The 14,464-nt window shown below is 39.8% G+C and overlaps 1 protein-coding gene across 2 annotated transcripts in view; it reads left to right on the top strand.

Annotated features, from left to right (window-relative positions):
* Nucleotides 1-334: 334 nt before the first annotated feature.
* Igf1 (insulin like growth factor 1) overlaps nucleotides 335-14,464 on the top strand; it is a 73,537-nt gene continuing 59,407 nt past the window's right edge. For both annotated transcript variants that reach the window (XM_076855028.2, XM_076855027.2), the window contains exons 1-2: nucleotides 335-610; nucleotides 5,822-5,978. In XM_076855028.2, the coding sequence (XP_076711143.1) occupies nucleotides 548-610; nucleotides 5,822-5,978 (220 nt within the window). In that variant the 5' untranslated portion in view covers nucleotides 335-547. The remainder of the gene's footprint in view (nucleotides 611-5,821; nucleotides 5,979-14,464) is intronic.

Below are 14,464 nucleotides of genomic sequence, written 5' to 3'. Positions count from 1 at the left end.
AAATATAAAATTGCTCCCCTATCACCGTTTAATTCTGGTAAGGTGTATTAGCAGACGTGCGTGTCTTCATGCCTGGTAGAAAGTTAATCAGAGAACAAATTCTTATTTTCTATGGCAGCATAAGTATTTTCATGTCTGCTAACCCTGTCACTAACACACATTCTTTTAAGGGAAAAAAAATGCTTCTGTGCTCTGGTTTTAAAATGCAAAGGTATGATGTTATTTGTCACTATGCCCAAAAAAGTCCTTACTCGATAACTTTGCCAGAAGAGGGAGAGAGAGAGAAGGCAAATGTTCCCCCAGCTGTTTCCTGTCTCAGTGTCTGTGTTTTGTAGATAAATGTGAGGATTTTCTCTAAATCCCTCTTCTGTTTGCTAAATCTCACTGTCACTGCTAAATTCAGAGCAGATAGAGCCTGCGCGATGAAATAAAGTCCCTCAAAATTGAAATGTGACATTGCTCTCAACATCTCCCATCTCTCTGGATTTCTTTTTGCCTCATTATTCCTGCTCACCAATTCATTTCCAGACTTTGTACTTCAGAAGCAATGGGAAAAATCAGCAGTCTTCCAACTCAATTATTTAAGTGCTGCTTTTGTGATTTCTTGAAGGTAAATATTTCTTACTCTTTGAAGTCATGGGGGAATTTTATTTAAATTGTGTGCCGTTTTTTCTTCTGCCTAGAACTGTTATTCACTTTAGAATTTTCATTGTTTGGGAACTGGGAGATATTTATAAATTGCTGAATATGCAATTCTGTGGGATCTGAGAAAATAGCTCCGGGAGATGGATGCATTTGCACAGATAACTGTATGAGTAGAAACTATTGCAAGGTACTTATGCTAAATCCTCCACTTCTGCAGGGCTTTGGTGGTGTCATTTTGGAAGATTCCTTTAAATCCTGCCTATGGCTAAGGGCTATAGAGCATCCATAGGAACTTTGGGATTTTTTTCTTTCTTTTGCAGGTGCAGATGTTTTATTTTTAAGACCGTGTGAGTGTCTGTGTGTGTGTGTCTGTGTGTATGGGAGAGAGAAAGAGAGAGAGAGGGAGAGAAGGGGAGATTTGTCAGGACTTTACAAGGCATGCCACAGACAGAAGCTATATTTTAGATGATATTAAAGCTTTTAAATATGATCTTTAAAGCTAAAGACCCGGAACTCTCTGCACTTATGCCCAGAGAGTCAAAGTTAGAGTGAAGTTTAATTTGCTCTTTGGAAAAAGAACTCCGTGACAGTGCTTGCTTACCTTTCATAGTCACATAATTTAAACAAACGCATACTGGATATGGAAAGCAGAAACTTTCTAGCAGCTGCTAGTCTGACTTTTTTCTTTTGAAGAGTACTTCCCCGGGTGAAGTTTGGACCCCGGGGTTTTGTGTTGTAAAGCTCGGATTTTTATGCTCGGGGTTGTAAAGTCTTTTTAGGTGAATTTGGCTGCTGTAGTCGGGTGCACCGGCTTCTCGGCTTCTCAGCTTCTCGTTTCTGATCACTGGCTGTGATTCAAGTTTCCATTCTCGGCAAAATTATATCCTCCAAGACTTGCGTTTTTCAATTTGCAAGCACTTTCAAGCCGCTGTCACTGGCTCCTCAGAGGCAGTTGCCGGAGGGCTCAATTCATAAAAGGTCCAGCTACTCAGTGAAGCCGGTTTTTTTTTTTTTTTTTTAAACTGCTTTCAAACACTCCACCACGAGGACTTTTCTTAGTCTAGTAAGTGGCTCGGGAGTTAAGGAGATACCCTTGTCAGGCACCTGATTCTGCTGTCCCCGAGATGCCAGCACACCCGGGGCCACGTTTTTCTTTTACAAGAAATGAAGTCAGTGTACATATACACTGTGTGGTCTGGCAGCCGGGGGTTTTTTGATGTCCCTACGTAAAGGATGATCAAAGAGGCTGTGGAATGTGATCCCTGCATTACTTACAAGTTTGGAAAATTGTCTCCAAATGAACTTTTCCTGCTGTGCATGTTGAACATTTCAGAAGGGGAGCTAGCCCTTGTTAACCCTTTCATGTGCTTCCTGCAGGAAGTAGCCAGAGAAAGCTTCGTGGTCTTTCAAATGTAATTAAGAGAATAAAGGCATCCTGCCCCGAGGCAGAACTCAGGAGCTGCTGGTACTTAAGAGTCTCAAGGTCTTTCCCAGTGACAGAGCCAAGAGGAAGGGAGCAGGAGCAGACTGGGGCTCAGGTCACAATTGGGGCAGCTACAAGAGGCATGCATTGGTGATTGGTGGCTTGATGGGGGGTAGGTTGACTGGGATCCCAGCTGTGTGATTTGTTCATTGTTTGAATGGACAAAAGGCAGTTTACCCAGGCTCACAGCATACCTGCCTGGGTGTCCAAATGTAACTAGATGCTTTCACAAACCCCACCCACCCCGCAGCACATGTTTTTAAGTCTTCAGTTTTCTATTCACATCAGCCTCATAATACCCACCCTGACCTGCTGTAAAAGACCTGGAACATACAAAAAAACGATTACACCTACAGTGAGTATTTTCTTATGACTATGGCCCTCACATTTTACTGGGCATTTTCATGGGAGGCCAGACATCTGGAATCCATTGATCTTCCATTTATTTAAGATAAAAAGAAAGGTTTTTGAAAATGTGGAGTTGTGAATGACTTCTAAGTAAGAAATTTTTGAAAAATTTTTGGTTTTTTCTCTTCTGTTTCGGGTTATTCCCTCTTTGCTCTCTCTCATGGGCTTCCCTTTCTATTCGTTGCTTTTACAGTTGGCAAAATAAAAGGCCAAGGGAATGATGAACATATGGGGCCACTTGTTTAAAACTTTCAACTCCTCAGCAAGTTCATTATTGTTTTCTGTTTGGGGAACATAATGTGATAAATTTTCTGATTCTCTGTGGGTGTGCTGTGCTGGACTGTTTTGTGAACTAAAGGAAAATGCACTAAAGGTTCTACCTCATCCTAGAACTATTAAGTACTGATATTTATCTGAGAATACAACTTGGAGGGGAAAAAATGAAAAAAAAAAACAACATTAAAAAAAACTATTATTATTATCTTTTTTAAATTTCAGTGCTGGGGATTGAACCCAGTGCCTGGTAGATGCTAAGCAAGTGCTCTACCACTGAGCTATACCCCAGCCCTAAAAGAATCTTGAGTTTTTGATTGCTAGAGATTTACATGTATTGTTGGATTTAGAAGTGTGATACCAGAAATAACAATTAAAAATACAGTTTTGACATCTAATGAAGTGCCAAATTGACTAAGGATATAAGGTGAGTCATTTCCCCCTGGATTTCACAAAAAATTGAAAGAACTTGAAGGCATTTATAGCTGCAGGTGCTTGGTCTTCAAACAGTGTCAGAAACTGAACAAAGAAGGGAGGGTAGAGAAAGGTTTATAGAATAATACTTTTTAGAACTGGCCTATCACCAGAGCATGGAGATACATTTTGTAAGATCAGTTACAGTTTGTTCTTTTACAAAGAGCCATGAAGTCCAGTTAGGTTAGATTTGTTGAGGTTGCCATTGGAATTACTGAAATCAGGACTGGATGGTGATCTGTTTCCAGCCTTCCCAATGGCTCTAACTCTGTGGGGACGGAAGGTTTCCCTGCAGAGGTCACACTGAGAAAAGGGAACAAATGTTGGGTTTTTACCTCCTGCTCTATTTCATGTCCATTAATCATGATGATTTGAAAATAGAGGATGTTTTTCATCTGCAGCTATTTTATAAGCATTAACTAAATATTTACCTTATGTTAACAAGAGTCAGGGGTTTGCCTCACTACCCTCCACCCACCCCACTTGCCGGCTGAAGGTCTGGCCACAAAATTGGAAATCTTAATTAGAATGATGGAGCAAACATTGCCACTGGTGCAGAACCATCTGGTTGAGAGTTCAGGGAGGACAAGGAAAATAAATAAATGAAAAAAAATAAATGACCTGAGTGTCCGTTTCTCCCAAACTGAATGGACCTGCCCTTACTGTGAGGTCTAAAAAAGATATATATATCCAGCATAACCCCACAACCCTTTTAAGGGTTAAGGGTCCCTCACTTAACATTCTATGGTGGCTCCTTCCAGTGCAGCTGACAGTAGAGGTATCTGGGACAGGTGGAGCTATTCACTTTGGGACCCTTCCTGGAAGAAACCACAAGTATTTGTGACAGAAATAACAATGTGGGAAGTGTGACTCAATGGTCACCTTATCCCTTTTCTACTTTGCAGAATGAGGACAGAGACTTGAGTCACAAGAATCCTGCTTTTTTCCAGGGCTGCCATTTACCTGTCTATCACTGACAAAGTCATGAAACCAGGGGGCCCTCCTTAGATTTTACTGTAAAATGGATACAGTGTACAATAATCCCTCCAAGAGAATTCCCGTGACTAAATAAAAAGACTTATTCAGATTTTAAGCCCCGTGTCCCGTATGTGGAATGGACTCACTACCCATGTTGCCTTGATATTAGCTTTGGGGTGAGGGGCTTTAGAATGCAGAGAGAGTAGAATTTACTTAGTGTTGGGGCTCAGAAAACGACACCCCAGAATACAGTTCTTGGCACACTGAGTATTATAAACTAAAGGGAATTGAAAGGTCTCAAAAGCAAAGTCTCTCTGACCTTCCTCTGACCTTCTTTTACCTGTTCTTTATTCTCCCCCAAGTCAGACCATGGAAACTAGAAAAACTCTTCCCCCAAACCAGCCCCCAAACCTGGAAATAAAGTTCTAACCTCCCCACCTCCCATCCCCCGATGGGGAGGAGCTGTCCAAAAAGAAACTTTGTGACTTAGCTTATCTGTCAGTACATTCATAGGACCCTTGTCCCTATATCCAGGACATAGGAATGGTACACTTAGGGGCAAAGAAGAATCAAGACAGACAAACCTTGCTGGGTTTCCCCATCTCTGGCTGTGAACACTAAGTCCTACCTTTTGCACAAACATATTTCTACCCACCAATTCATATTTCATTTAACCAAAGTATAAAAGACAGTTTTCCCTGAGTCTTTGGGTCTTGCTTCTGTGACCTCCATGTTGCATAAAACTTCAACAAAATTAATTCTTTCTTTTGTGAACTGTCTTGAGTTCTAGGGATGTCACCTGTGACCCTTATGATGAATGAGGGAAAGGATCACACCTTTTTGCCCTGACTTTGGCATGAGTCAATCTCACTTCTACATCCTTATATTTTTCCTGTTTCTGTTCATTGTTTTTCTTCCACTTGTGATTATGTTAACTACTGATATTCCCCAGGTAAGAAATATCTGTATTCTCCTCCATCTTCGTCTCTCTCCCTCTCTTTCAAAGAAACTATAAAAACATATAAAAATATGTAGAATTTTTACAAGTCCTTTTTTGGCCACAGTAAATTCTTCTTAATCAGTAGCTGAGGAATGATGTTCTGGTTCATTTCACATTCTGGTTAATAATTCATGGATGACCAACTTTCAGAGAATTTAAATTAATAAAACATATTTGGCCACACATCCGTACTGAGCACAATTTAACCTTTGATAATTCATAAGTTTTACCTGATCTCAAAGTGGTGTGGAATCCCACTATAGCATCCTTCTTCTACAGAGTAAATGTTTACAGATCTCTTATCTTAATTGCAATAGAAACCCAGGGACAAGGGCTTCAGAAGGATTTCTCCAAGGATCTGGTATCAAGGGGATTAAGTGCAGGTCTTCTGATGTCAGGACCTGTAGGGGTCCATCACACATTTTTTGGTGCACTTTCGGGCAAAGTGGTTCTGATTAATGAGGGCAGTGGAATGATGGGAGTCATTATTCTACCTGGACCCCACTCCCCTTTCAAGGATCAGGGAGAAAAACCTGACCCGCCTTCTGTTTCTTCGGCAGGTAAAGATGCACACCATGTCTTCTTCACACCTCTTCTACCTGGCCCTCTGCTTGCTCACCTTCACCAGCTCGGCCACAGCTGGACCAGAGACACTCTGTGGTGCTGAGCTGGTGGATGCACTTCAGTTCGTGTGTGGAGACAGGGGCTTCTATTTCAGTAAGTAGTCCTCCTTTTCCTCCTGCTGCTCAAAGTCTGAAGTATATGGCTCTGTGGATTTACAACCACAGGGAGTGTGTGAATAACTGAATGACTGTCCATGGCTGGCAGTCATCCTAGGCCTCCAAGATCCCTTTACCTTAAAGTAAGCAGGCTGTTTTAGCGGGGTTTTGGCAATTTTTGCAGAGTTAGGGTGGAACTTTCTGCCTTAACAATTTGTCTTTAACGATTTCCTATGGAGCCTTCCTTCATCTATTATGGTCTACTGTCATTCTTCTATTTCATCCAAAGAATAGGATAAAATGGCCCCGGTGTAGTTAAGATCTTGTTTTCAAGACCTGTGGGCGCACATATAAACATACAAAAGATATGTAGGACTGTTTAAAGTGCTGGGTGACTTGAAGGGAAATAGTAAGGACCCTCCATTCGTGTGGGTTTAGGAAAAGAATTATAGGGGCATATCCTAGATGTCTCATTCAATATGAAATCACTATGAACAGGGAGAAGGTGACCTTTGCTCAAAGACAGGTTTGCAAATACACAGGAGGCTTCCTCTAAATGCAAACTGAAATGTCATACCAGTTTGCCCTCTATGCCAAGTGACCTTGATTTTTTTTTCTGTCATGGCTATTTCTTGGCACAGCTCTTCCCTGGTACTTCCTAATGATAGCTCCATCTGGAAAAGGGTCTTTGATGAATGCAGAATCAGTTATCTTATAAGTAGGTCTCAGACAATTAGAAAATTGACAGTCGTTAAAAAGTAGACAGCTGAGTCAATGTCTGCAAATAATAAACACAAAAGTCAATGGTACCTAAGGGAACTGATCACTTAAAAGATCTACCCCAAATGCATCTATCTCACTGTATATTACAAGACAGGGAAAGACTTAAAGCCAGATGCTCACTCTGCATAATTATTTGGAATTTTAGAGAGTTCCAGGAAACGGAGCATGAGTCATTCTCAAAGGTTGATATCACTCCAAGTGTAGACAGCTTACCTCAGTTACCCACTAAGCTTTGAATAGCTCCTGTGATGACTCACACTCTTGAAGCCTTTCTTATCTCCTTCCCAAATGTCGGCCTTTCTCTAGACAGGTGTGTGTGTGTGTGTGTGTGTGTGTGTGTGTGTGTGTAAAACTGGGGGAAGGGGTGGGTAGCACTCCAATCTGGAGCTGGATAGAGGAGGTGGGAAGAAGGAGGCTGGTAGGGACACTTGTGATCTGTACTTACCATGGCTTTGGCAAAAAATGACAGAGAATCAGAAGTGCTTTCTACTGTCTGGGCCATTTCCCATTAAGTGCTTTCCACCAGTATTTGAATTGAGTGAATTTATTTATTTTTCTGGCAATAAAGCAATTCTATCCAATTTTCTGCTGCAGGGCCAAATGAATAAGTTCACTGGGAGGTGCTTTTCCAATGGCAGACTTGTTATAACTTTAGAATATCCTATGGAAGGTAAACATGGGACAACACTGTGACTCAACAATGGGTTGAAATTATTCGATAATTTGCTGCTACTGATCTGTATTTGTTTAAGAAAATAATTAGTTCTCTTAATGCCCAAGAGGATTTTTTTTCCCTTGATAATCCATGCTTGCAATTTCCTTTCATCCAGTTCACTAATAATTGCCAAGTCTCTGAGTGCCCTCTGTTACATGCCAGGTTCTGATGCTCACTATGGAATGTCTGTGTGGATGTGTGGAAAATAGATCCTTCTGCACCTATGAATGTTTGCCTTAGATGATGAAAATGCAAAGAATAGCTTAGTCCTAAGTAACTGTGATCCTTATGTATGTTCACACAGACACCTAAAGGCAACTATGTTGAAAAAACCAACCTCAAATCTGAAAGCTTTCTTTTATTCTGTCACACAGTGACCATATTTTAGGGAATGTTTTTAAATTATGTTTTAATCACTTAAAAGAGAGAAAGTTACTTATTGCAATTCTGTGTGTTTAAAGTATGGCTAGAAAGTGGTTTTATAAATTGTGTTATTATCAATCCTGTCATTAAGAGCATATATTTCATATGCTCTGCCTTATAAAATTCATGATTTAGGTTAATCACCTGCCTGACACAGTTCCTTATGCACAAAAGTATTCTCGTTAGCTTCTTTGTCTAAGAGATGTGTGTCAGATTCTATACCAAGCATGAATCAGATGCCTGAAAATGAATGAGAAATTGGCCTTGTCTTTGAGGGACTCACAGTTTAGTGGGAAGATTAAAAAAAAATGTACACATATATATCATCAGGAGTCTAAGAGAAAAAGAACCTGGAAGAAGAGACTTTATCTTTGATGCCTTTCCTGAGAATTTTGTCTCATTTTTGCCATCAATTTACCTGGTTCTACCTTCTCATGAATAATGCCTTCTCAGTGGGCTCCTTGTTGCAAAAGACCATGTTTATTTACCCTTGAATCCCATTGTCTAGTTTAATGCCTCACTGATAAGGTGGTTGCTTATATCTGATTCTTGAAAGGTTGGGACTGAATCCAATTGACTCAGTCTGAATCTAATGCAATTATTTCTTTGGAATTTTAGACCTAAGAGCCATCAGAACTTAGGCTTGGTTGTCAAGTACTTTGAACCATACTTCTTACCTCAAATGTTTACCCAGTTATTTGATAAAACTGCTTTTCTTTCTCCCAATTGTGTATAATGTATATATCCTAACAAGGACTTAGAGGCTGCGTTTTGGTCATCCCTGGGCTACATTGACGGTCTGTTTTGTGTCTGAGCCAATTATTTTTACAGGAATTAACTGTTGTCAACAAATTTTATTGAGTTTCCTTTTCATTCCCTGAGATTTACTGTGTGTGGAGAAGTCAGCTCTAAGCATTTACAGTCTTTGAAATACTTTTTAGAGGAAAGCATTCTTCCATACTTCTATCCTCTGTGAGTTGACACTTGTTATTTATTGTTCTTTACCCTTACTTTCAAAGTTTCATTGTGGCTGTACCTTTTATTTTAGGCTTCCTCAACTCTATTTTAGAGTGTGAATTTTTTTTAATGGTGAAAGAGAGTTTCGGATCTTAGTTTGAAATTTAAAAGAAAATTGCCTCCATCTGTCTCTTATTCATTAATACAGAATCTTTAACAAGAAAAGTTTTTAAAATACTACTAGAACTGTTCTGAATAAAAATGTTGGTAATGCTTGTTTTGTATAAATTGACACAGTATTATGAATGAGTTTACTTTCCCCTTCAAGCCCAAGTTCCAAAGGAGCACAGTAGAAGCAGCCTTCTAGTTTAACCTGTTTTGTGAACATTTATCCCAAGCCTAAGTGGATCAGTCCACCTATAATTAATGTAACATCCCCCCAGACATTCTATGAAATAGAAGAGCCGATGAAGAACTAATTACTGATCCTTCCCTATACATCTTAGTAAGAGGGCCTATCAATCAGCCTTTTGCTCTCAGGGTCCTGTGTGGAAAATAGCAGCATCTTGGAGGTAAAGCACACTGAGCCAGAGCTGGCTATTACCTTTGCAGACTAAAGAAGCCCTCGCCATGGGTGGCACACTGTAATCTCCTTTTACATAGAACACAGCAATAGGTGAAATGAAGTGGGAGAAGTTAAGCTTGCACAGAAGTCATTTTTGACAGCCACAGTGATGAGCCATTTTAGCATGCTGTTTAGGAGCTGGTGGAATTTTTCTTCTTGAAGATATTTTAAAAATGGAAGGGCAACCAACCATCTTGGATGGTTTCAATTAAGAGCAAGCAAAAGAAAGAGAGTTTCTGGGGTCCTTTTTAGTTTTAAGAGTCTATAAACAGTCCCTTAAATAAACTGTATATGCTATACCTCGGGCAGTCTGGGAAAAAGGAGAAGTAAATCAATTAGAAAAGAAAGTTGGATACCCTTTCAGCTATTCCAGATTTATGGCTTTTGTAAAACATACTTCCAATGCACAGTTATTAAGAACAGGTCTGAATAAACGAAAGACATTCTTCATGTGTTAAAACATACTGTTTCTAAAGAGTTTAAGTGAAACTTTGCAATTAACTTTCATTGTTATTGATTGCATAAACCTTCCTAGATTTCAGTTATTATTATTAACTCAAGCGTCTTTCCTTTGATATATGGTGTTCAGAAAACTTCTCCCAGACCTGCCATTCATTAGTTGTATGACTTTGGCAGGCATTTAAACTTCCTGGGCTGAAATGTCCTTGTCCATAAAACAAGGGGATTTTGTTGAGGTAAATGACTTCTACTAACTCTAACAGATTTGTATTCTAGGTTGTAATTAGCAAGGTGCTATTCAGGGAAGGACAATCTTGGATTTAAGTAGTGACCAAAGAGCATTATCTTCTTTAGATAGTTTCTCTTTGTTCCCAAAGATAGCAGATACCACCCACTTAGAGAAAAAGGAGTCACCTTCTTTGTTTTAAGTTGGGCCTCAACCCCTTAGAGATGAAACAGAAATTCAGACATGGCCAAGTACTATCAGATCATCTACCCCAAAGAGTACACACCTCATGAAAGCACACTGCCATTTTTCTTTGTTAGGAAGCATGACCTAAAGATTCTCATCTTTGCATTTTCTCATTTTCTTAGCTGTGAGAACAAATTAATAGGCTCCTTTTGAGCTGTGTTTTAATAAGTTAGAGGAGACAAGGATCTATAGGCTTCTGAACTTCCACCAAAAGCCTTTCCCCAGTCTATGGATACTACCTTTCCAATGGAAGAAGAGAATCTACAATTTGGAGCATTCAGATGTACATTCACCCACTTTCAGCATTATTTTAAAGCAGACTGGATTTGAACTGTGCTTTTTGCATTCCTTTGCTTGATACCCCTGAGACTCCCAGGCATGCATTTGTGTGACTACTGGTCAAAATTAGGGGTACAACCACTAACCCTGGAAAAGCTATTCTCTTTGAAATAAGTTGGTACATGTGGAGTTTGAACTTATGGTCCTGGACTCATTAATACCACAATGTTTATAGGCCACAGATATTATAAAAGAAAAGCACTGGGTTTTTATATTGGCCCCAAAAGCTTGTTACTACTCTTTAAATATACTCAGGAAGATGAGTCCATATAACTAGGAAAAGCATGGTTTCTGCACAAAATTTAAAAATAATTTGCATCTTGATGTTTTGTTAATGCTCTTTAAGGCCATCTTCTACCTGATGGAAAATTATAAACAGGAGAGTGAGGGGTTCAAGACTGAGATTGTGGCCTCTATGCCAGGTGTCCAGGGTTTGAACCCCAGCTCTGCAACTTACTTGGCAGGTGACTTTAAGAAATTTACTTAACCTCCCTGTTTCTCAATATCATCATCTCTAAAATGGGACAACCTTACAGAGTTGGTATTAGGATTAAATGAATTAATGGATGAGAATATGTTCATTTAAAATACCAACTGACATATAGCAACCCACACATCTTAGCTATTACACTTATTTATTCTCTTCTGGGATCCATTGCAGAATCTATTGCAAAGGTTGAGATATCTGAAGAGCCCAATTAATTATGCACTCATTTTCTCTCCTTGTGGAAGCTGATTAAAATTGTTAGTAACAATTATTTAAGGAGGATCTATACTAGTAACAAGAAGAATGACCATATGTTTGTCGAGTACATCTACTGTTTGAAAAATCCAATTGTCTGGGTCCTCTCATGATCTATATGTGAGATCATGTTTAAAACATAGATCATTGCTTCTCTGGGCAAATAAGATATGTGAAGTACAGAGATTTGGTGACTTACCCTACTGGATAGGTCCAGAACTACAACCAGGTTTTCTCGTCTCCAAGATGTGTATTCATATGGTCGTTTACATTGTTTAGAAGCCCAAAGTCTAGTAGCAGAGTGAGATGTTTCCAAAATCTCAGTCCTCTTCCAAGAAATAAGAAGCAGGAATCCTGGGGTGACTCAATTGATTTTGAACATTTCCTTGAAGAAGATATCCATGTAATGACCCTACATTTTACCTTCAGGAAAAAAAAAATGGAGACAATACTAATAAGAATTTCTTGGGTTGCAAAAGAAAAGTCTTCTTTGATCAGAGTCTCCTGCTGTGTAAAAGACTTCACAGGTCCCTACTCAGGCAGGACACTGCCACTCCTCTGTGGTCACCAGTGTGATCTAGGGTGCCTCTCCTCTAGCCAACTCAAGTTTTCTTCTTCCTCTGCCAGCAAATCTCAAGTGCTTCATTTCTTGCGGCTATTAGCTTTGTTGGTTTTTCGTGAAGAGCTTTCAGTGAGGGCTATTTAGTTGGAACAAGCATCTCTCTTGGGGTACTATGAAAGTGATAGTGACTAGGAGGCACCATGAGCCAGAGAGCCTGGCAGGAAGAGATAAGAGTTGACCAGGATAAGAGTTGTGGGAATAGCCAGGAGGTTTGGAGGCAAGACCTCCACCTGGATGGTATAACTCAACCAGTTGTTTGAGACCATTGGTATTGGAATGTCTCATATCTTCTGGAACTTGTAGGGTAGGCATTTGCGATCCAAAAGAGGGTTTTGGCATTCGTTGTGTGGATTCAGTGGGCTCAGATGCCTTGTCTAGACATGCCAGCATCCCTCAGGCTCGGTGAAAGACAACCTCTGCTCTCCATCATCTTCCTTGATTACACAGCCCACCACAAAGAATCAGACACACTGAAAACGGGCACAAGATCTTTCTCAAGGAGATTTCTCATTGTTCTCAATAACAGGCTGCAAAGGTTTTGCTCTTTTATGCAGCCAGACGTTTTTGACAGTGGCGGTGGCAAAAAGTCATTTTTGCACTGAGCTGCTACCCTGGCAAAGGTCTGTCCTACACCACAAGCTCTTCCATCCTAAAGAATTACTTTGGGTTGCCTGGAAAGTTCAAACCCCTTATTAGCTGTTACACTAAGGAGATGACAACACAGCATTTTGTTTGTCTTTATCTATATGTGAGATCATGTTTAAAACATAGCAAAGAGCTGTTATTTGACGTGCAATTCCCTGACTGCAGTAAGCTGTGTGCCTATTTAATGCATTGTTTAGTCTCACATTGGCTAAAGCCACTTAAAGAAGCACTTGGCAAGCTCTAGGCTTTCATTCTTGGCATAGCTGCCCCTCTTACTTTTTCACTGAACCTTAAATACCAAGAAAAACCCTTCACTTACTTTATATCTGGCATGTTGCTTTATGTAATTCACCAGAACCTTTGCACATGGCCCTCTGAATTTGTCCTAAGGTAATTAATAGCTTTGCAATATTTGATCAGCAGAAACACAGATACAAAGAGAAATTGTGCAACCAGCAGAGACCACACAGTCTTTTAAATTAAAACCTCTTGCTTTAAATACTAAGGCATTCTGCAGGAATAAGAGTTTCCATTCAAAAAAAAAAAAAAAAAAGTCATGCTGAAACCCCTGAAGAGACACCCAAGAACCTCATTATTGATTAAGTATACATCTTCCTATTCCTTCTTAAAACTACCTGATTGTTGAAAGGAAGCAAAATTGAAGATCGCCGTAAGCTTGGAGGCCCCCGAAAAATAATTTTTGTCAAACACTTAGACCCAGAGAGAAATGACATGTCCAAGGTCACATAGCTAATTAGTGCCAGAAGTAGAAGGAGATTCTGTTTTCTGATCCCAGTGCAGTAATTAACCATGTGTGTGTCAAAGTGATCTGGTAAATCAACAAGACCAGGAGAGCCTCCAATCGAGTTCATGCAAATGAGCACAGATGTCAGTGGATCTTTCATTCCAATTAACTCACCAGAGACTTAATCAACACTTTGGTTCCTTTGCTACAAAAAGTGATCCCCTACTTATCTCCTACATATAGGATAGGCAAAACTTTTTCAAATGTACTTTGGGCATTTCAAGTCCACTTAAGGTCATAATTTAGACTATTATTGTATATTATATTATTCTGACTCTCTGGTCACTCACTCCAATGTCAACTTTGGGAGAACTGCCTTGGAATGACTTAGCAAAGCTGTGTTTCTGGAAAATCTGAAAAAGTCTGATGAGTTGTTGGATCAGCCTTTTTTTTTTTTTTTTTTTTTTTTTTTCTGGAGATTTCTCTGATGGTCTCAGGCCAAAAGAAATTTACACCTGATTTTTTTTCCCCAAAATCCCAAGCAAATACTCTATAAATTCTGATTTTCTTCTTTCATTTGTGGCCTTTGTGAGGTATTAGAAAGGCTGTTTGAGGAACCTTTTGAAACTCTGAAAATCTGTCAGTCTATGACAGAATTGTCAGGCAATTCTGTGAGCGTTTCTGGGAAGATGGCACTACCTCTGTACCATTTACCCTGATGAAATGGGTCTTTCATCAGAAGAGAGTGATTTAGAAAGTCTGTGCTGAGCCAACCCACAGGCAGCCAACTCCTGATTATCTGTGAAACTGGGGAAAGGAGCACAGGAGTTAGAATCCTGGATTTAACTGCTGTGAAGCCTCTGTCAGTTTCTCTTCTCCCTCCTCTCTGCCCCCTGCCCAACCCCTTTATGACACCAAGTGACACATTTTTAAATCCTGCTCCAATCTTGTAATCCT

The sequence above is a fragment of the Callospermophilus lateralis genome, chromosome 4 (assembly GCF_048772815.1).
Source record: "Callospermophilus lateralis isolate mCalLat2 chromosome 4, mCalLat2.hap1, whole genome shotgun sequence".
NCBI lineage: Eukaryota > Metazoa > Chordata > Mammalia > Rodentia > Sciuridae > Callospermophilus > Callospermophilus lateralis.
This window is presented reverse-complemented; position numbering and strand designations above follow the sequence as displayed.